The sequence below is a fragment of the Musa acuminata genome, chromosome BXJ1-1 (assembly GCF_036884655.1).
Source record: "Musa acuminata AAA Group cultivar baxijiao chromosome BXJ1-1, Cavendish_Baxijiao_AAA, whole genome shotgun sequence".
NCBI lineage: Eukaryota > Viridiplantae > Streptophyta > Magnoliopsida > Zingiberales > Musaceae > Musa > Musa acuminata.
The window spans coordinates 20,172,379-20,193,824 of record NC_088327.1 but is presented as its reverse complement, the minus strand read 5'-3'; the positions used below and the strand labels follow the sequence as shown (position 1 = coordinate 20,193,824).

Genomic DNA, 21,446 nt, shown 5'->3' with positions numbered 1-21,446 from the left:
GCACTATGGGAATAAAGGGTTGCTGCGAGGATGCGGGGATGTAGCTGCGGTCGCTGCATGGGAGGCAGCGATGCTTATTGGGGTCACATCATGGAGGGATCGCTGCTGCTGAGGGCTGGAATGTAGCGATGGTGGCACGGCTGGGGGTAGTGCTGCCAAGGGCTTACCATTGTGGTGGCTATGACGGCGCGGATAAAAGGCAGCATTGCTTTGTCTTTGTCACTCTACGGAAGGAGGCGCTGGTGACGCCGAGGGATCGCGTGTGGTTAAGGAAATGATGGTGGCTGTAGCAGTCATGGTTGCCTTATTTTGATCGTCGTGAGGAGGGATGATCAAGCGACTACAGCTGCGATTGAAGAGAGTGATCGCTGAGCAACCAAGGTTGAGGCTGTGGTGATGGCAACCAGTGGCTGCGGTAGAGGATGCAGAGGAAGGGAAAGGCAGCATTGAAGCGGCTGGGGTTGAGAAGAGGAATCGGTGCATGTGTTATTGGGGTTGAGGTAGGGCAACGCAAGAACTTGCTATAGTTGCTGCATATGCTGCTGGAGGGCGGCTACGATGGAACGAGGGGGGTTGGTCACTGGATGGAAGCAATGATGATAGTGGTGAATGGGTTACCCTGCAGCAGTGGTGGTGGTGCGGCTGAAGCAGGGGTGCGGGCTATCGGGAAGCAGGGGTAGCGGTGGAGAGGTGAGTCGCCCTATCCGAGAAGCAGCACCGATGCTGGAGAGGGGGAGGTTGGTGGTCGGGGAGCAACAGCGGCGGTGGGTTGCCCTCCAGTGGCGACGGTGGTGGAGAAGGGAAGTAGGGGTGCCAGTGAAGAAGGGGTGGGGGCTGCTAGCCTTGTCCGAGAAGTAGCGGCAGTGCTAAAGAGGGGGAGGTTGGTGGCCGAGGAGCAGCGGCAGTGGGGAAGAAGGGAAGTAGGGGTGCGGGCTGCCGGGAAGCAGGGGCAACGGTGGGGAGGTGAGTCGCCCTGTCTGAGGAGCAACGACGGTGTTGGAGAGGGGGAGGTTGGTGGCCGGGGAGCAGCATCGACGGTGGTGGAGAAGGGAAGCGGGGCTGCAGCGGGATGGGACACTAACAGCGTCGTCTCCTGGTAGCGGTGGTGGCTCGGGTGGGAGGCGACGGGCAGCGATGGACTCTGGCCGGGAAGCGGGGCAGAGTCGGTCGCTGGCCGGAGAGTAGCGACGGCAGGTGGGCTGGTCAGAAGCAAGGGAAGCAGGGGTGCGTGGCTACGGCTTCTTCTTCTTATCCCTCTTCTTTTTTTTTTCTTTTTTTTTTTAAGATGAAGATAACAATAGCAAGAAGGTTGAGGATCTCTACTTTGATACCAAATGATAAGACCCTAGGGTTTTATCATGGAAGAAAGGGGAGAAAAAAGGATTATCACTTCGAGGGGATCGGTCTCCTTGATCACTTCGAGAAGATCGACCGTAATTCCTCCTGGAAGAGGGAGCTTTTAAATAATATTTATTGAGTCTATTTAGTTCAGTTAGAGTCGGATAGAGGTTTATTTAATATTTATTTATTATTAAGAGTCCAAGTCTTGGTGGACTATAGGTACAACTCTATAAATAGTGATATAACCCTTTCTTTTCCGTCGACAATGAAATATTATTCCAGTTTGTAGATAAACCCTAGGAGGTCGATCCTCTCAAAGTAATCAAGGAAGCTGATCCCCTCGAAGTGATCAAGGAGGTCAATCCCCTCGAAGTGATCATCCCCTTTTCTCCCCTTTCTTCCATGATAAAACCCTAGGGTCTTATCATCTAGCTAATAGGCAGTTCCACCACTTGACCCAAATATGGGTCACTGAATGGGCCTCCCAATGGGCCAAATCAGTCACAACTCAGGCCCAATGGGTCCCTAATTAAGTTAGTAAAGTTACACCCAAAATTAACTCAATTAGATATAATATATTTCGATCAAGACATGATTGATTACAAGATGAGAATACTATATTGTCCGACATGTCTTTGGTTCATCCGACGCTTTTTCCAAACCTTCAACGCATCATCCTCTCCTTCGATGTATTGCTCGATCGGCATATTGACCTCTTGCACTATATGATTTTCTTGGCACAATATCCGATCCTTCTAGCTCGATGCCCAAACTTATGGTATGAAGTTCTTATGTCGGCACATCGACCAATCTTCTGACATGATGCTCTCTAGCCCAACGTTTGATTATCTTGCTTTAATCGATTTGCCTTTCCATGATCAAAGTTAGTCCTACATCACTTAAACAGTAATTAGATCATAACTTCAATTGATTTCAATATCAAAATATGAGATTCAACAGAAATAATATCCTAAAAGTGAAAGAAAAAGAAAAAATATCTAGAGTGCCTTACTCATCTACGGTATGCAGTTTGATATATACTATGATTTGTACTAGGCTAGATATAACTCATGTTGTTAGAGTTGTCAGTCGATTTCTCTCTAATCCTGGTAAGGAATATTGGGTAGTAGTGAAATGAATATTAAGATATCTAAGAGGTACTTCCAGGTTGTGTTTATGTTTAGTAGTGGTGAACCTATGCTATAGGGGTATACAAATGCAAACATAGCAGGTGATACTGATTCTAAGAAGTCCACTCTTGATGACATTTGTAGCGGGAGTAGTTGCTTGGAAGTCTAATTTATAGAATTATATTGCTCTATCAATCACAAAAGTAGAATACATAGCAATTACTGAAGCTTGCAAGGAAGCTTTGTAGATGAAAAAGTTTCTATAGAAATTGGATTTAAAATAAGAAGGATATACTATTTACTGTGATAGTATGAGTGTCATTCACCTCTCCAAGCATTCAACATACCATTCTAGATCCAAACATATTGATGTAAGATATCACTAGATTCATGATGTGCTTGAGATTAAAGAATTGCACTTGGAAAATATGCATACCAATAACAATGGATCAGACATGTTGACAAAATCTTTGCCTAAGGAGAAGCTTGAAGCATATAGGTGAAAAACAGACTTAGTATAGCCCACCATATAAGTTAGAGGGGGAGAATTATTGGGTCCAACCCATAGGTGGGCTTGGACTAATTGATCTAGGCATTGAGCCCAAATCTATTATTAAAAAAAAGGAAAAAGAAAGAAAAAAAAGGGGAAGTAGAGACATGCTCGAGAGAGAGGTGTGCAAATGGTGGAAATGGTGGCAATGTAGAAAAAGAATAAAGAGAGAAGAGGAGAGAGAAAGTTAGGTTTCGAGACATTTGTTAGATGATTAAGTAGCTAAACTTCATCGGTTTTGGCCCAAATTTTATGTGAAGAATCTCTCATTGGCTCTTAATGGATCTCCATCCAACTATCCAAGCCTCTTAGATTAGTGGGTCTCTATCCAATAATCTCTCATTGGCTCTTATTGGATCTAATCTATATGATCCATTAATTCAGGAGCTTATTGGATATCCAATAAGATAGGAGCTCTGGCGGATATCTCATATCTGAACCTCTACTCATTGCAATACCTACTAGATATATGTGACCCTCTAGGCCTAATATCGAGCTGGCCATGAGTCATACATATCAGAACTCCTTTTGACATAGTGAATTATTATCTCCATCATAATTTAAATAATAATTCACTCGACTCATCAACTATGGTCGTACTAGGCCACTACGCCGCAATCCCCATATGATACAGGGGAATCTAATCCTTTGGACCTATTTATCATTAGTTACCATATACATATAGTCCCTCATCCATCTAATATCCCAAAAGTCATATACCAGGCATAGTGCTATCAGACCCACACGATTTTTGTTGGGAAATCTAGGGCAATATCATATGCGTAGTGAAAGAATATAAAATAAAATCCTAGATTTCTATAGAAAAATTAGTCTCTTGTCGTTATGTAAAGATTGGTGCGCAAAAACCCGTGAAACCGAAAAATTGTATGTATAAGAAAATTGTGTTACCTAGGGAGATTGTATATCCTTGAATTCTTATAAATATATAGGAGAGGATGAAGTAGGTCAACTATCCTCCTCTCTATAGATGATTCATATGGCAGGGGCTGCGAAGACGCTTCTCAAATTGTTGCACAATCCTTATAACTACATGCATCAAATAATCAGGAAGGGGTGGCCCTTCTTGTTGTACACATGGCCCCAAATAGGGGATGCAGCTTGAGGAGGAGAGGGGGAGAGGAGAATAGAATGTGGCAACCAAAAGGGCCTAGCTTATGGCCCTTTGATTCCCTCCTATTTATAGAGACCCCCTATCAACTTAACCCTACTAGATCCAGCCCTACTAGGTACTAGATCTCCATCTAACAACCCTAAGCCTTTTAGATTAGTAGATCTCTACCTAATAATCTCTCATTGGCTCTTATTGGTATTAGGAATGAGTTGGCTGTTAGGATCAAGAGCACTAAGAGGGGGGGGGGTGAATTAGTGAAGCGAAAAACTTTCGACGATTCAAATCGAAACTGCGTTCGAACGATAAAAACGATTTCGGTGTGAAAGTCGATTATAAGATTACTTTAACTTAAGATCAAGCAATATGATGTTAAAGTCAATCTATGAAGGCAGTTTGCAGTTATGATGAAAACCAGAATATAAGCGCAAACTGAAATACGACGTTCGTACGAAGAAACTAATTTACGTCTAAATGCTGATTCGTAAATCACTTGATTAGGCGAGATGCAGTTTAAGCAAGGATATAAACAGTTTGCAGTTATGATAGAAATCAAAACGTAAACGCAAACTGAAATATGATGATCGTACGAAAAAATAGATTTACGTCTAAACGCAAATTCAGAAAGTGCAAAGCTTGAAACCCGATCGTATATGCGCAGAAGGCAGTAAGCTTTAGAGGAGGTTTGCAATAAAGATAATATGCTCAAAGTAAATGCAAACCGAGATTTAGAGTGGTTCGGTCAATCTTGACCGACTCCACTTTTGGCTTCCTCCACCGATGAGGTTACCGACGTCAACTAGAGGCCTTCCTTCAATAGGCGAAGGCCAACCACCCTTTTATAGTTTCACTCCTTTTGACGGGCTTAGGAGACAACCCTTACAGAATTTTCTCTCCTCTCTTTACAGCTCAGAACTTGGAAGAAAAGAGGGAGAAGAACTTTTGGCCTTTACAACAATTTTGAGCTCTAAAAATCACAGAACAAGATCAAGATTTCGGTGTTTGTTCTTGCTGTTTCAGTGCTGAATGGGTGGGGTATTTGTAGGCCCCAACCCAGTTCAAATTTGGAGCTCAAAACTGTCAATTTCTGAAATTTCGGGATCAGGCGGTTGCACCTCCGGACTAGAGCGGTTGCACCGCCTGGCAGAGCTCGAAGACTGAGCCTCTAGGCGGTGCCACCTTCTGTCAGGGGCGGTTGCACCTCCTGCCAGAGCTCGAAGACTGAGCTCAGGCGGTGCAACCTCCTGACTGAGGCGGTTGCACCGCTCGGCCAGTGCTCGGAGACCGAGCCCAGGCGGTGCCACCTCCTGTCAGGGGAGGTTGCACTGCCCAGTCTCGCTCGGAGACTGAGCCCAGGCGATGCCACCTCCTGGCTGGGGCGGTTGCACCGCCCAGTCTTGCTCAGAGACTTAGGCTAGGCGGTGCTACCTCCTGTCTTGGGCGGTTGCACCTCCCGCCAGAAATCAGGGTCCGAATGGGTTGATCCATTCGGCCCAATTTGGGTTTTTCAGGGGCCCAATTGCCCCAAGATTAAGTTAATGGGATCACCTCCCATTTCCAACTTAATCATTGTGCTAACTACGATTTTTCCTAAGATATTTACTGCAACTTGCTCCTGTGCGTCAATCGCTTCTTCCAGCGAGCTTCCGGCGAACTTCCGTCGATCATCCGATGAACCCTCGGTGATGCTCCTGCGGACTTCCGGCAAACTCCTGGACTTGCGACGATCCAGTTGATGAGTTTCGACGAGCTTCTTTGGCAAGCTCATGGACTTCTCGGATTTGTTCCTGTAGAACCTCCGACGACTGTCCGAACTTCCGTCGAACTCTCGAACTCCCAACGTGATCATTGCCTTGACTCCGACGCAACTCCTATTGCATATCTTATTTTCATCGTAGTTAATCCTGCACATGGAAAACAAAACTTCGATCGAGACAATTAATCCTAAGCAATTAACCAAGTTGTCCGGCATGTCATTGGTCCCTCGACGCTTCGTCCGATTCTTCGGCGCATCGTCCTCTCCTGCGGCCTATTGCCCAATCGGCCAGTTGACTCCGCAACTCCGATATCCTTGGCACAATACCCGCTCTTATTGGCCCGATGTCGGAGTCCACGGCCCGAAGTCTTCTATCGATACATCGACCGATCCACCGGCCCGACGTCCAATCTTCTAACATGTTCCTCCGGCACAACATGATTTTCCTGCTTTAATTGTCTCATCCTGATCGAAGCATCCTGTTCCACTCAAAACGCAGATTAAATCATAAACATACATCAAGTGGTTTCATCATCAAAATATGAGATTCAACAATCTCCCCCTTTTTTATGATGACAACTACTTAATGACGAAGTTAACCTTAACTCCCGGAGTTTAAACAAACTCCCCCTATCAATATGCCATATTGATAGAAACTCTTAGATTCAAAAGTCCAAGCAACATGTTATCATAAACTTATGCATAACATGTCATGTCATCAACAGACTTCTCCCCCTTTGTCATCAACAAAAAGGAGAAGTACCACAATCAAGTGTTTGTGATATTGGTTCAACTCATTGCATGAAAAACATAATATCAAGTTTTATCATCATGCAAGTTTGCTATTATCAAATATCAACATGTAAAATTGCGATGTAAGCTTTTGATATCATAACGCAAACATTTCAAGTGTTTATCAATTGTAGCATTTCATCACATGGTAAGATATTAACGCGTAAAATTACGATACAAGTACTTGATATCTTAACGCATGAAGCAAACATGGCATAATGCAAGTTTGGCAGTCATAGCATCAATTCATATATCTCTTGATGATGCAAGCATTGCAAATATGGCAATCATATCAATTCATATATCTCTTGATGATGCAAGCATTGCAAATATGGCAATAATATCAATTCATATATCTCTTGATGATGCAAGCATAGCATCAGTGTTCATAGCATCAATTCATATATTTCTCCCCCTTTGTCATCAACAAAACGGAGAACGATATAAGCAAATTTTAAGCATAAGTGCTTTTCATAACTAGGTTCATGTCATTTTCCAACAGTGAGTGATAGGATATCAATTATACAAACATCTCAAGGAAAACATGACATGGAGATAGCTTTGAAAACTTCTTCCTTTTTTATCTGTTATTACCTTTGTGTACGAAGGAGGAAGACTATTTGTGATACATGCTATTTGTGAGTTTACTTCGAGCGAAGTTAGAATCGATGAGAGATTAAATCATGCTTCATTTTTCCAAGGATCAAGATATGTATGTGAAACAAATCCTTGCAAGTAAAAACACTTTCATCCATATTCATCAAATCCATTTCTCAAAAAAAAAATTTCACATGATATGTGTATGAGAGATGTATTTGCTAGTTGATTACATATGTCAAAAATCAATGATTTGAACTAAACTTAATATGACATATGCTTGTTAAGTTCGGAAGAGAGTAAACTTGATACGTTAGGATCAAGAGAATTCGAAAATGAAATTTGACTCTTTCTTGTATTCGGACAAGGTTTTACTTTAGATATTCAATTACAATTATGAAGGTAAAGCATGCTTGCTATCATAGAAGTTTTGTATTCAAGCACATAATTTCCAACATGTAATTGTGTAAAATCATTATGTTAATCAAGTGATTTGATCATTCAATCAAGAAAGTTCAAAAAATAATTTTAACACGTTCAATCATTAGGACGTATTTTTGCCATAGTTTTTCAAATACAATCATGAAGATAAGGCATGCTCATCATCATGGTAGTATGATGGCAAGTTTACAATTTTAAGTCACGCAAGCTAGTAATTTTGAGATGTTCAAGAAAGCAACTCTTGCTTCTTGAAATATAAGTTTTGCTACATGTGCAAGTTAACTTTTTGCTTCTACAAGATATCATTCCTTGGTGATGTTCAATATAGCAAGTTCTACATCATGCAAGCTAGTAAATCTTATAACATTTTAGAACATGCATAATCACCAAAGCATCATAAATTTTAATGATGTGCAAAATTACAAATTTTGCATGTTTGCATTTGTGCATCTTGAGATTTGTAAGATAGCATTTCTTGGTGATGTTCAAGATAGCAATTCCTTTTCTTTTGAGAAGTGTAATTATTTTCTTTCTCCTTTTTTTTTGAATTATATGAGCTAGCAAATTAGCTTTCAAGAATGTTTTGCTCCCCCTTTGTCATTGTCAAAAAGAAGGGAAGACCCTTTACGTTAATTTCTAAATTATGACAAAGGTAAATATTGATGAAAATTCAAGTCTTGAATGTCAAAACAATTATTTTCTCATGAATATTTCATCATTGCATACATCATTATCATCATATATAAACTCATTATTATATGATTCCAAATCATCATTCCTATTATTTCAATCATTGTTTCAATCATCTTTATAGCTTATCATGCACAATATGTCAAACCATCTAACATGATACAAACATTTATTTTCAAAATATTTATCACTATTTTCATGTATGATAATAAAGTATTCATGATACCGAACATTAAATCAATATTTTTGAAGTATTTATCACTTCATTTTGATCATGATACCAACATTCATGACATTAAACCAACATTTATAATACTTCCTTTTAGCAACAACTCATAGCATTTTAAATCATGATTCACATCATATGCAATACATCACATCATAATTAAAAAGCTCAAGTATTGCATGCATCATTGCAAATCATAGATGTTTCATATCATGATGGTATCAATTTTGTTAAATTATATCCTACCATGTATGATCATAACTTTTCATTTGTATGCATCAAAATAAATTAATTAATATTTCATGTATTCATATCATCACATAAGGAATATCAAGAAGAAAATAATTGGGTGATGAGATAAACCTTTCATGAATACAAAGAATTGCATAAAAATCATTTCATGAAAACAAGGAATACAGGTCACAATCATTCAAGAGAAAAATCATCATTCATTTTCAATTCATTCAATTTGACAAATCATGATCATGATTTTGATAAAAACTTATTTCAAATTTAAATCATCAAAATCATTTTTATGGCTCACAAAATTTATAACATAAATAGATTCATGATTTCATTGATAATATATTTTTCCCCCTTTTTTTAAGTGTTTCATATTAAGTGATCGATTTCATGTAAACATGCATTTTCATTTATGTCAAATGAAAACATGCATCAACGTTTAGGATCATAAAATGAATTTAATCATAAAACCATCAAGACCAATAAGTCACAAAAATCATCATGCATAACTTTAAAATCTCATGCATAAATTCATAAATCATGGTATCCAAACATTTAGTGTTTTTATTACATCATTATGCATCATTGAGTATACAATCGTCATGACACTTACACTATTTCATATAACCATGCCTATTTCATTTATGTCAAACATGCATCAGTTTTTAAAGCCACTGTTATTATCATGAAAATCGATAATCCATAATTATCAAGAATCATCATACATAATTTCAAAAATATCATAACTTCAAATTAAATATGATTTAATATACTCAAAATCGAGAAATAACAATGGACATCACCATGATACACATTATTACTTCTTAACCATGATTTTATATTTTCAATTAAAATCATTTTGTTTGTTTATCATAAAATATGTAATATTATCATTTTCGAAATTACTAGCATGATCATATTTTTTTTTTTAAACATTAATTCTAAACTAAAAAAGAAAATACATCATGAGAGCATCAAGTAATTTCAAAATAATTCAAGAGAGTTGAGTTACTTACCTTGTAGTTGAGGCCCGTCAAAGCCCAATTCGCCGTTTCACCTTTGGAAGTTCTTGATTCATCCTTGGTTGCCTTCCTTTTCTTTGGCATCTTCCTTCGTTCAAGTTCATTGTCTATTTTATATTTTTTTTTAATAAACTTATTAAGATTTAGTGTTCGAAGTTCAAGTTCATCATTGTCCTCATCACTTGAGTCAACGCTCAAGTGGTATTCATTTGTCCGGAGTTCCAAATCCTTCCTGTTCTTTGGAAGGTTGTTTTGTTCATCATGTTCATCATGTGCATTATGCACCATTTCATATGTCATCAACGAACCAATTAGTTCTTCAGGTGGTAAGTTGTTTAGGTTTTTAGCTTCTTGTATTGCAGTTACTTTTGAATCCCACTTCTTAGAAAGAGAATGCAAAATCTTGTTTACGAGTTCAAAATCCGAAAAACATTTTCCAAACTATTGACGACATCCGTGAAACGGGTGTACATGTCGCCTATAGTCTCGCTTGGTTGCATTCGAAAAAGCTAAAAATCATGCAATAAAATGTTAACTTTTGAGTCTTTGACTCTACTAGTTCCCTCGTGCATGATTTCAAGTGTTCGCCAAATGTCAAAAGCCGGTTCGCACGTAGAAATCCGATTGAACTCATTTTTGTCCAAAGCGCAAAATAAGGCATTCATAGCCTTTGCGTTTAAAGAAAAATACTTCTTCTCCAAATCCGACCATTCGTTCATCGGTTTAGAGGGAAGTTGAAAATCGTTTTCAATGATATTCCATAAATCCAAATTCATAGAAATCAAGAAAACTCTCATTCGAGTTTTCCAATAAGTGTAGTCCAATCCGTTAAACAACGGTGGACGAAAGACCGAAAAGCCCTCTTGAAAGCCATGAAGAGCCATTTCTCTCGGGTGTAAATCCGAAATGAGAAATACCATGCTCTGATACCAATTGTTAGGATCAAGAGCACTAAGAGGGGGGGGGGGTGAATTAGTGCAGCGGAAAACTTTAGACGATTCAAATCGAAACTGTGTTCGAACGATAAAAATAATTTCGGTGTGAAAGCCAATTCTAAGATTACTTTAACTTAAGATTAAGCAATATGATGTTAAAGTCAATCTATGAAGGCAGTTTGCAGTTATGATGAAAACCAGAATATAAGCGCAAACTGAAATATGACGTTCGTACGAAGAAACTGATTTACATCTCAATGCTGATTCGTAAATCACTTGATCAGGCGAGATGCAGTTTAAACAAGGATATAAAGGCAGTTTGCAGTTATGATAGAAATCAAAACGTAAACGCAAACTAAAATATGATGATCGTACGAAAAAACAGATTTACGTCTAAACGCTGATTCGGAAAGTGCAAAGCTTGAAACCCGATCGTATATATGCAGAAGGCAGTAAGCTTTAGAGGAGGTTTGCAGTAAAGATAATATGCTCAAAGTAAATGCAAACCGAGATTTAGAGTGGTTCGGTCAATCTTGGCCTACTCCACTTTTTGGCTTCCTCCACCGATGAGGTTACCGACGTCAACTAGAGGCCTTCCTTCAATAGGCGAAGGTCAACCACCCTTTTACAGTTTCACTCCTTTTGACGAGCTTAGGAGACAACCCTTACAGAATTTTCTCTCCTCTCTTTACAGCTCAGAACTTAGAAGAAAAGAGGGAGAAGAACTTTTGGCCTTTACAACAATTTTGAGCTCTAAAAATCACAGAACAAGATCAAGATTTCGGTGTTTGTTCTTGTTGTTTCAGTGCTGAATGGGTGGGGTATTTATAGGCCCCAACCCAGTTCAAATTTGGAGCTCAAAACTGTCAATTCCCGGAATTCCGGGATCAGGCGATTGCACCTCCTGACTGGAGCGGTTGCACCGCTTAACAGAGCTCGAAGCCTGAGCCTATGGGCGATGCTACCTCCTGTCAGGGGTGGTTGCACCTCCTGCTAGAGCTCGAAGACTGAGCTCAAGCGGTGCAACCTCCTGACTGAGGCGGTTGCACCGCTCGGCCAGTGCTCGGAGACCGAGCCTAGACGGTGCCACATCCTGTCAGGGGAGGTTGCACCGCCCAGTCTCACTCGGAGACTGAGCCCAGGCAGTGCCACCTCCTGGCTGGGGCGATTGCATTGCCTAGTCTCGCTCGGAGACTTAGCCTAGGCGATGCTACCTCCTGGCTTGGGCGGTTGCACCTCCCGCTAGAAATCAGGGTCCGAATGGGTTGATCCATTCGGCCCAATTTGGGTTTTTCAGGGGCCCAATTGTCCCAAGATTAAGTTAATGAGATCACCTCCCATTTCCAACTTAATCATTATGCTAACTACGATTTTTCCTAAGATATTTGCTGCAACTTGCTCCGGTGCGTCAATCGCTTCTTCCGGCGAGCTTCCGGCGAACTTCCATCGATCATCCGATGAACCCTCGGTGATGCTCCTGCGGACTTCCGGCAAACTCCTGGACTTGCGACGATCCACTTGGCGAGTTTCGACGAGCTTCATTGGCAAGCTCATGGACTTCTCGGATTTGTTCCCGTAGAACCTCCGACGACTGTCCGAACATCCGTCGAACTCTCGAACTCCCAACGTGATCATTGTCTTGACTCTGGCGCAACTCCTGTTGCATATCTTATTTTCATCGTAGTTAATCCTGCACATGTAAAACAAAACTTCAATCGAGACAATTAATCCTAAGCAATTAACCAAGTTGTCTGGTATGTCATTGGTCCCTCGACGCTTCGTCCGATTCTTCGGCGCATCGTCCTCTCCTGCGGCCTATTGCCCAATCGGCCAGTTGACTCCGCAACTCCGATATCCTTAGCACAATACTCGCTCTTATTGGCCCGATGCCCGAGTCCACGGCCCGAAGCCTTCTGTCGATACGTCGACCGATCCACCGGCCCGACGTCCAATCTTCTGACATGTTCCTCCGGCACAACATGATTTTCCTGCTTTAATTGTCTCATCCTGATCGAAGCATCCTACATCACTCAAAACGCAGATTAAATCATAAACATATATCAAGTGGTTTCATCATCAAAATACGAGATTCAACAATAAAAGCTATCTCCATGTCATGTTTTCCTTGAGTTGTTTGTATAATTGTATCCTATCACTCACTGTTGGAAAATGACATGAACCTAGTTATGACAAACACTTATGCTTAAAATTTGCTTATATCATTCTTCGTTTTGTTGATGACAAAGGGGGAGAAATATATGAATTGATGCCATGAACACTGATGCTATGCTTGCATTATCAAGAGATATATGAATTGATATAATTGCCATATTTGTAATGCTTGCATCATCAAGAGATATATGAATTGATATGATTGCCATATTTACAATTCTTGCATCATCAAGAGATATATGAATTGATGCTATGATTGCCAAACTTGCATTATGCCATGTTTGCATCATGCGTTAAGATATCAAGAACTTGTATCGTAATTTTACGCGTTGATATCTTACCATGTGATGAAATGCTACAATTGATAAACACTTGAAATGTTTGCATTATGATATCAAAAGCTTGCATCGCAATTTTACATGTTGATATTTGATAATAGCAAACTTGCATGATGATAAAACTTGATATTATGTTTTTCATGCAATGAGTTGAACCAATATCACAAACACTTGATTGTGGTACTTCTCCTTTTTGTTGATGACAAAGGGGGAGAAGTATGTTGATGACATGACATGTTATGCATAAGTTTATGCATAAGTTTATGATGACATGTTGCTTGGACTTTTAAATCCAAGAGGTTCTATCAATATGACATATTGATAGGGGGAGTTTGTTTAAACTCCGGGAGTTAAGGTTAACTCCGTCATTAAGTAGTTGTCATCATCAAAAAGGGGGAGATTGTTAAATCTCATATTTTGATGATGAAACCACTTGATATATGTTTATGATTTAATCTGTGTTTTGAGTGACGCAGGATGCTTCGATCAGGATGAGGCAATTAAAGCCGGAAAATCATGTTGTGCCGGAGGAACATGTTAGAAGATTGGACGTCGGGCCGGTGGATCGGTCGACGTATCGACAGAAGGCTTCAGGCCGTGGACTCGGGCATCGGGCCAATAAGAGCGGGTATTGTGCCAAGGATATCAGAGTTGCGGAGTCAACTGGCCGATTGGGCAATAGGCCGCAGGAGAGGATGATGCGCCGAAGAATCGGACGAAGCGTCGAGGGACCAATGACATGCCGGATAACTTGGTTAATTGCTTAGGATTAATTGTCTCGATCAAAGTTTTGTTTTACATGTGCAGGATTAACTACGATGAAAATAAGATATGCAACAGGAGTTGCGCCAGAGTCAAGACAATGATCAAGTTGGGAGTTCGAGAGTTCGACGGAAGTTCGGACAGTCGTCGGAGGTTCTGCGGGAACAAATCCGAGAAGTCCATGAGCTTGCCAAAGAAGCTCGTCAAAACTCGCCAAGTGGATCGTCGCAAGTCCAGGAGTATGCCGGAAGTCCGTAGGAGCATCACCGAGGGTTCATCAGATGATCGACGGAAGTTCACCGGAAGCGCGCTAGAAGAAGCGATTGACGCACCAGAGCAAGTTGCAGTAAATATCTTAGGAAAAATCGTAGTTAGCATAATGATTAAGTTGGAAATGGGAGGTGATCCCATTAACTTAATCTTGGGGCAATTGGGCCCCTAAAAAACCCAAATTGGGCTGAATGGATCAACCCATTCGGACCCTGATTTCTAGCGGGAGGTGCAACCGCCCAAGCCAGGAGGTAGCACCGCCTAGGCTAAGTCTCCGAGCCAGACTGGGTGGTGCAACCGCCCCAGCCGGGAGGTGGCACCGCCTGGGCTCAGTCTCCGAGCGAGACTGGGCGGTGCAACCTCCCCTGACAAGAGGTGGCACCGCCTGGGCTCGGTCTCCGAGCACTAGTCGAGCGGTGCAACAGACTCAGTCAGGAGGTTGCACCGCCTGAGCTCAGTCTTCGAGCTCTGGCAGGAGGTGCAACCACCCCTGACAGGAGGTAGCACCGCCCAGAGGCTCAGTCTTCGAGCTCTGCCAGGCGGTGCAACCGCTCTAGTCAGGAGGTGCAACCGCCTGATCCCGGAATTCCGGGAATTGACAGTTTTGAGCTCCAAATTTTAACTGGGTTGGGGCCTATAAATACCCCACCCATTCAGCACTGAAATAGCAAGAACAAACACCGTAATCTTGATCTTGTTCTGTGATTTTTAGAGCTCAAAATTGTTGTAAAGGCCAAAAGTTCTTCTCCCTCTTTTCTTCCAAGTTCTGAGCTGTAAAGAGAGGAGAGAAAATTCTGTAAGGGTTGTCTCCTAAGCCCATCAAAAGGAGTGAAACTGTAAAAGGGTGGTTGGCCTTCGCCTATTGAAGGAAGGCCTCTAGTTGACGTCGGTAACCTCATCGGTGGAGGAAGCCAAAAGTGGAGTAGGTCAAGATTGACCGAACCACTCTAAATCTCGGTTTGCATTTACTTTGAGCATATTATCTTTACTGCAAACCTCCTCTAAAGCTTACTGCCTTTTGCGCATATATGATCGGGTTTCAAGCTTTGCACTTTCCGAATCAACGTTTAGACGTAAATCTGTTTTTTCGTACGATCATCATATTTCAGTTTGCATTTACATTTTGATTTCTATCATAACTGCAAACTACCTTTATATCCTTGCTTAAACTGCATCTCACCTAATCAAGTGATTTACGAATCAGCATTTAGACGTAAATCAGTTTCTTCGTACAAACGTCGTATTTCAGTTTGCGCTTATATTCTGGTTTTCATCATAACTGCAAACTGCCTTCATAGATTGACTTTAACATCATATTGCTTGATCTTAAGTTAAAGTAATCTTAGAATCGGCTTTCACACCGAAATCGTTTTTATCGTTCGAACGCAGTTTCGATTTGAATCGTCGAAAGTTTTCCTCTGCACTAATTCCGCCGCACTTAGAATTAGTGCAGTGGTAAAATTACATCGATTCGAAATCTTTCATTCGATTAAAGTCGATTTCGAAAAGATACTTAAAATTGAAAGCGTACGGAAGAGCGTAGTAGATATAAAGCAAGTAAGTTTGCAGTAAAGATAAATTACACAAATATAAATGCAAACCAAGTTTATAGTGGTTCGGTCGTCGCGACCTATATCCACTTTGCTGATTCCTCTTCCGTCAAGGCCACCGGCATCCACTATCGGTCTTCCTTCAATAGGCAAAGACCAACCACCTTTTATAGTTTTTTCTCCTTTTACTAGGTTTATGAGATAACCCTTACACCCCCACTTACTCCTCTCTCAAACTATTCTAACACTTAGATTTTTTAGAGGAGTTCACATAAGATTACAATAGCATTTCTTTCTTTTTCACTCTCGATTCTTATGTCAGTTAACCAAGGATGAGAGGGGTATTTATAGGCCTCAAGTTAATTCAAACTTGGAGCCTAAAAATATCTCATCCTGGGTTTCTCGGGTCCTAGTGATACCACCACCCGCAGCACTGACACTAGGCGATACCACTACCCAATTTGGTGGTGCCACCACCTAGAAGACTGTGTTTGGGCGGTACCACCACACAGACTGACGGTACCATTGCCTGACACTAACACTAGGTGGTACCACTACCCAATCTAGTAGTACCACCGCCTGACATAGTCTCAGAGACTATACCTTGACGGTGCCACTGTTGAGTCACTGTTTGGGCCTTTCATTGGGCCCAACACAGTGCATACATGGGCCCAACTGGCCTCTAATTGGGTTGGCCTAATTCTAATCCCAATTATGTGCTAACTTCAAATTCTAAGGCATACTTAAGCAAATTCGGTCCGGTTAGTCTATGTTTCTTCCAGTGAGCTTTCGGCGATCTTCCAGCGAAATTCCGACGATCTCTCGGCAATGTTCCAGTGGACTCCCGGTAAGCTCCTGGACTTCATGGTGATCTTCTTGGTGAGTTCCAATGAGCTTCTTTGGCAAGCTCCTGGACTTCTCGGTCAATTCCGACAGAATTTTCGACGAACGTCCGGACTTTTGACGAACTCTCGAACTCCCAACGAAATCATGTTCTTGACTTCGGGACTTTATTTTGCTTTATGCCTTGCTATCATAGTTAATTCTATTAGGATCAAGAGCACTAAGAGGGGGGGGGGGGGGGTTTGAATTAGTGCAGCGGAAAACTTTCGACGATTAAAACTGCGTTCGTACGATAAGAGCGATTTCGGTAAAAAAGTCGATTCGTAAATCACTTTAACTTGTGATCAAGCAAGATGCAGTTAAAGCAAGTCTATGAAGGCAGTTTGCAGTTGTGATGGAAATTAGAATGTAAGCATAAAATGAAATATGATGTTCGTATGCTAAAATCGATTTATGTCTAAACGTCGATTTGGAAAATACTGAACTTTGAAACACGATCGTAAATGCGCAGAAGGTAGTGAGCTATTGAGGAGGTTTGTAGTAAATAATATGCTCAAAGTAAATGCAAACCAAGATTTAGAGTGGTTCGGTCAATCTTGACCTACATCCACTTTTGGCTTCCTCTACCGATGAGGTCACGTACGTCCACTAGAGGCCTTCCTTTAATAGGCGAAAGCCAACCACCTTTTTATAGTTTCACTCCTTTTGACGGGCTTAGGAGACAACCCTTACAGAATTTTCTTTCCTCTCTTGACAGATCAAAACTTGGAAGAAAAGAGGAAGGAGAACTTTTAACTCATACAACACTTTTTAGCTCTAAAAATCACAGAGTAAGATCAGGATTTCGGTGGTTTTTGGTTGCTCTTTCATTGTTGAAAGAGTGGGGTATTTATAGGCCCCAACCCAGTTTGAATTCCGAGCTCAAAACTATCAATTCCCGGAATTTCGGGGTCTGGCGATTGCACCACCAGGCAGAGCTCGAAGATTGAGCCTCTGGGCGGTGCCACCGCTTGTCAGGGGCGGTTGCCCCGCCTGGCATAGCTCGGAGACCGAGCTCAGGTGGTTGCACCTCTGTCAGAGGCGGTTGCAATGCCCAGCTAGAGCTCGGACACTGAGCCCTGGGCGGTGCCACCGCCGACCCAGGCGGTGCCACCTCTGGCCAAGTAATCTGGGTCCGAATGGGCTGATCCATTCGGCCCAATTTGGGTCTGTCAAGGGCCCAATTACCCCAAGATTAAGTTAATGGGATCACCTCCCATTTCTAACTTAATCATCGTGCTAACTACGAATTTCTTAAGACATTTACTGCAACTTGCTTCGGTGCGTCAATCGCTTCTTCCGGCGAGCTTCCGTCGATCATCCGATGAACCTTCAGTGATGCTCCTGCGGACTTCCGGCAAACTCCTGGACTTGCGACGATCCACTTGGCAAGTTCTGACGAGCTTCTTTGGCAAGCTCCTGGACTTCTCGGATTCGTTCCCGTAGAACCTCCGACGACTGTCCAGACTTCCGTCGAGCTCTCGAACTCCCAACGTGATCATAGTCTTGACCCCGGCGCAACTCCTGCTACATGTCTTACTTCCATCGTAGTTAATCCTGCATATGTAAAACAAAACTTCGATCGAGACAATTAATCCTACACAATTAACCAAGTTATCTAGCATGCCATTGGTCCCTCGACGCTTCGTCCGATTCTTCGGCACATCGTCCTCTCCTGCGGCCTATTGCCCAATCGGCCAGTTGACTCCGTAACTCCGATATCCTTGGCACAATACCCGCTCTTCTTGGTCTGATCCCCGAGTCCACAGCCCGAAGTCTTCTGTCGATACGTCGACTGATCCACCGGCCCGACGTCCAATCTTCTGACATCTTCCTCCGGCACAACATGATTTTTCCTGCTTTTAATTGTCTCATCCTGATCGAAGCATCCTGCGTCACTCAAAACGCAGATTAAAACATAAACACATATCAAGTGGTTTCATCATCAAAATACGAGATTCAACAATCTCCCCCTTTTTGATGATGACAACCACTTGATGATGGAGTTAACCTTAACTCCCGGACTTTAAACAAACTCCCCCTATCAATATGTCATATTGATAGAACCTTGAATTCAAACTGAATTCAAACTGAATTCAAGTCATTGCAATATTCATCATGAATACTTGCAACACGTCATCATGAACTTATGCATACTTCATACTTCTCCCCCTTTGTCATCAACAAAAAGGAGAAGTCCAACTATTCTTGTGTTTGGAATATAGGTTCAACTTATTGTATGAAAAACATAATATCAAGTTTTATCATCATGCAGTTTTAAAGCTAGAAAATTTAGCATGTGTTACATCATGCTTAGAACATTCGAGCTATCAAGTTTTAGATATGCAAGTTTTATAGCATACAAGATAGCACTTTTGGTAATGTTCAAGATAGCAAGTTCCACAACATCAAGCTAGCAAATTTTATAATATTTTAGAACATGCAAGCTAGCAGTTTTGAGATGTTTAAGAAAGCAACTCTTGCTTCTTGAAATATGCAAATTTGTCAAGTTTTGCTAGATGTGCAAGTTAGCATTTTTGCCTCTTGAGATAGATAAGATAGCACATTTGCTTCTTTTGAGATAGCAACTTTTTGCTTCTTTTTAGACTACAAGCTAGCAATTTTTACGATATGCAAGTTTCACAATATATAAGCTAGCAAAAATTTTGAAAGCAAATGCAAGATAGCTTTCTTGTGTAAGCTCATGATTCTTGCTTCCTATTGCAATGTGCAAGTTGTAAGTTTTGCTTCTTGAGATAGGCAAGATAGCTTTTTTTTTTTAGAAGTGTCATTTTTGCTTTCTTTGCAAAGTGCAAGCTAGCAAAATGCCAAACTAGCAAGAGATAATGTTTTACATGAGGCAAGCAAATAATTTGGCAAATGTTACATTTGCATCTTCTCTTTTGAGAAGTGCAATTTTTGCTTTCAACTTGAATTGTGCAAGCTAGCTAGTTTGCCTCTTTTCATGATGTCCATGCTAGAAATTCTTGCTCCCCCTTTGTCATTGTCAAAAACAAGGGAAGACCCTTATATCAATTTTCATATTATGACAAAGGTAAGTATCAATCTTATTTGTGCATCATTATATATTCAAATTAAAACATACACAATTTAAAAACCTTATTTTTCATGCACGATACCGAAAAATAAATCAATCATCATTAATGGGCATATCATACATGATACTCAAACATTAAAATTTTTAAACATTTATCAACATGTTGATCATGATACCAAACATTTATCATTTAAAGCATTCATGATACACATCATATGCAATACATCATGTATATCATTATCATAAGTATTGCATACATCATTTTAACTTCATGAATATTTCATCATTGCATGCATCATACCAAAACATTTCAAGCCATGCAAGCCATAAATACAAAGAAATCATGTCATGAAGGATAAAATCATTTGAATACCAAAAGACATGATTCATATAGTAAATATCTTCTTTAAATAAAATATCAAGAAAAATCATAGGAGTACAAAGAAGAGATCTTGTTTTAAAAGAAAATCAAGTAATAACTCCAAGAACTCACATGGAAAAATCATGATTCATTTAGAAAATCTCCTCTTAAGAGAATATCAAGTAAAATCGTAGAAGATCGATTAATGAGAAATTTTGATTTATAATAAAATCTCATGTATCGAATGTCGAGAAATCAAAATGATGATTTATGTAAAAAATATCACAAGTTATATTCAAGAGAAAAATCATCATTCATTTTCAACTCATTCAATTTGTCACATCAACATTTCTTAGATATGCATGATACCAAAACATGGTTTCAAATCTTCAACATATAACATGCATAAATTCAAAAATTGAAAAGAGAAGGGAAGAATTCAAAGTAACAAAAGATTTCAACCATCTCATAAACAAATGTAAGACCAAGTCATGAATCCAAAATTCCATGAATCAAAATGATCATCAAAGGTAATCTCATGTTATTCCAAGAAATCAATATCATGATTTTGATAAAACTCATTTCAAATTTAAATCATCAAAATCACTTTTATGGTTCACAAAATTCATAACATAAGTAGATTCATGATTTCATTGATAATATATTTTCCCTTTTATTTTTTTAAGTATTTGATTTCATGTTAGCATGCTTTTTCATTTATAAAAACATGCATCAACATTTAGGATCGAAAAATGAATTTCGTCATAAAACCATCAAGATCAATAGATTCTCAAAAATGAATTGTTATGGTCAAGAAAATCCGAAAATAAAATTTAAAACTTTCATGCATTCGGACATGGTTTTGCCATATGTTTTTCAAATACACTCATGAAAATAACACATGCTTATCATCATGTATAACTTAAAATCTCATGCATAAAATTGTCAATCATTGTATCAAAAACATTTAATATTTTCATTACATCATTATGCATTACTTCAAATCAAACATGATTTTATTCAACAATGTTAATCAAACATGATATACATTATTACTTCTTAACCATGATTTCATATTTTCAATCAAAATCATTTTGTTTGTTTATCATAAAATATGCAATATTATCATTTTCGAAATTACTAGCATGATCATAATTTTTATATTTTTATTTTTAAATATGTAATTTTTAAGAAAATTAAT

General features: G+C 40.1%; 1 protein-coding gene across 1 annotated transcript in view; it reads right to left on the bottom strand.

Annotated features, from left to right (window-relative positions):
- Positions 1-700: 700 nt before the first annotated feature.
- The window catches only part of LOC135679432 (vegetative cell wall protein gp1-like), a 54,447-nt gene continuing 33,701 nt past the window's right edge, over positions 701-21,446 (bottom strand). Inside the window, exon 2 of the mRNA XM_065193188.1 lies at positions 701-1,199. Coding sequence (XP_065049260.1) covers positions 701-1,199 — 499 coding nt within the window. The remainder of the gene's footprint in view (positions 1,200-21,446) is intronic.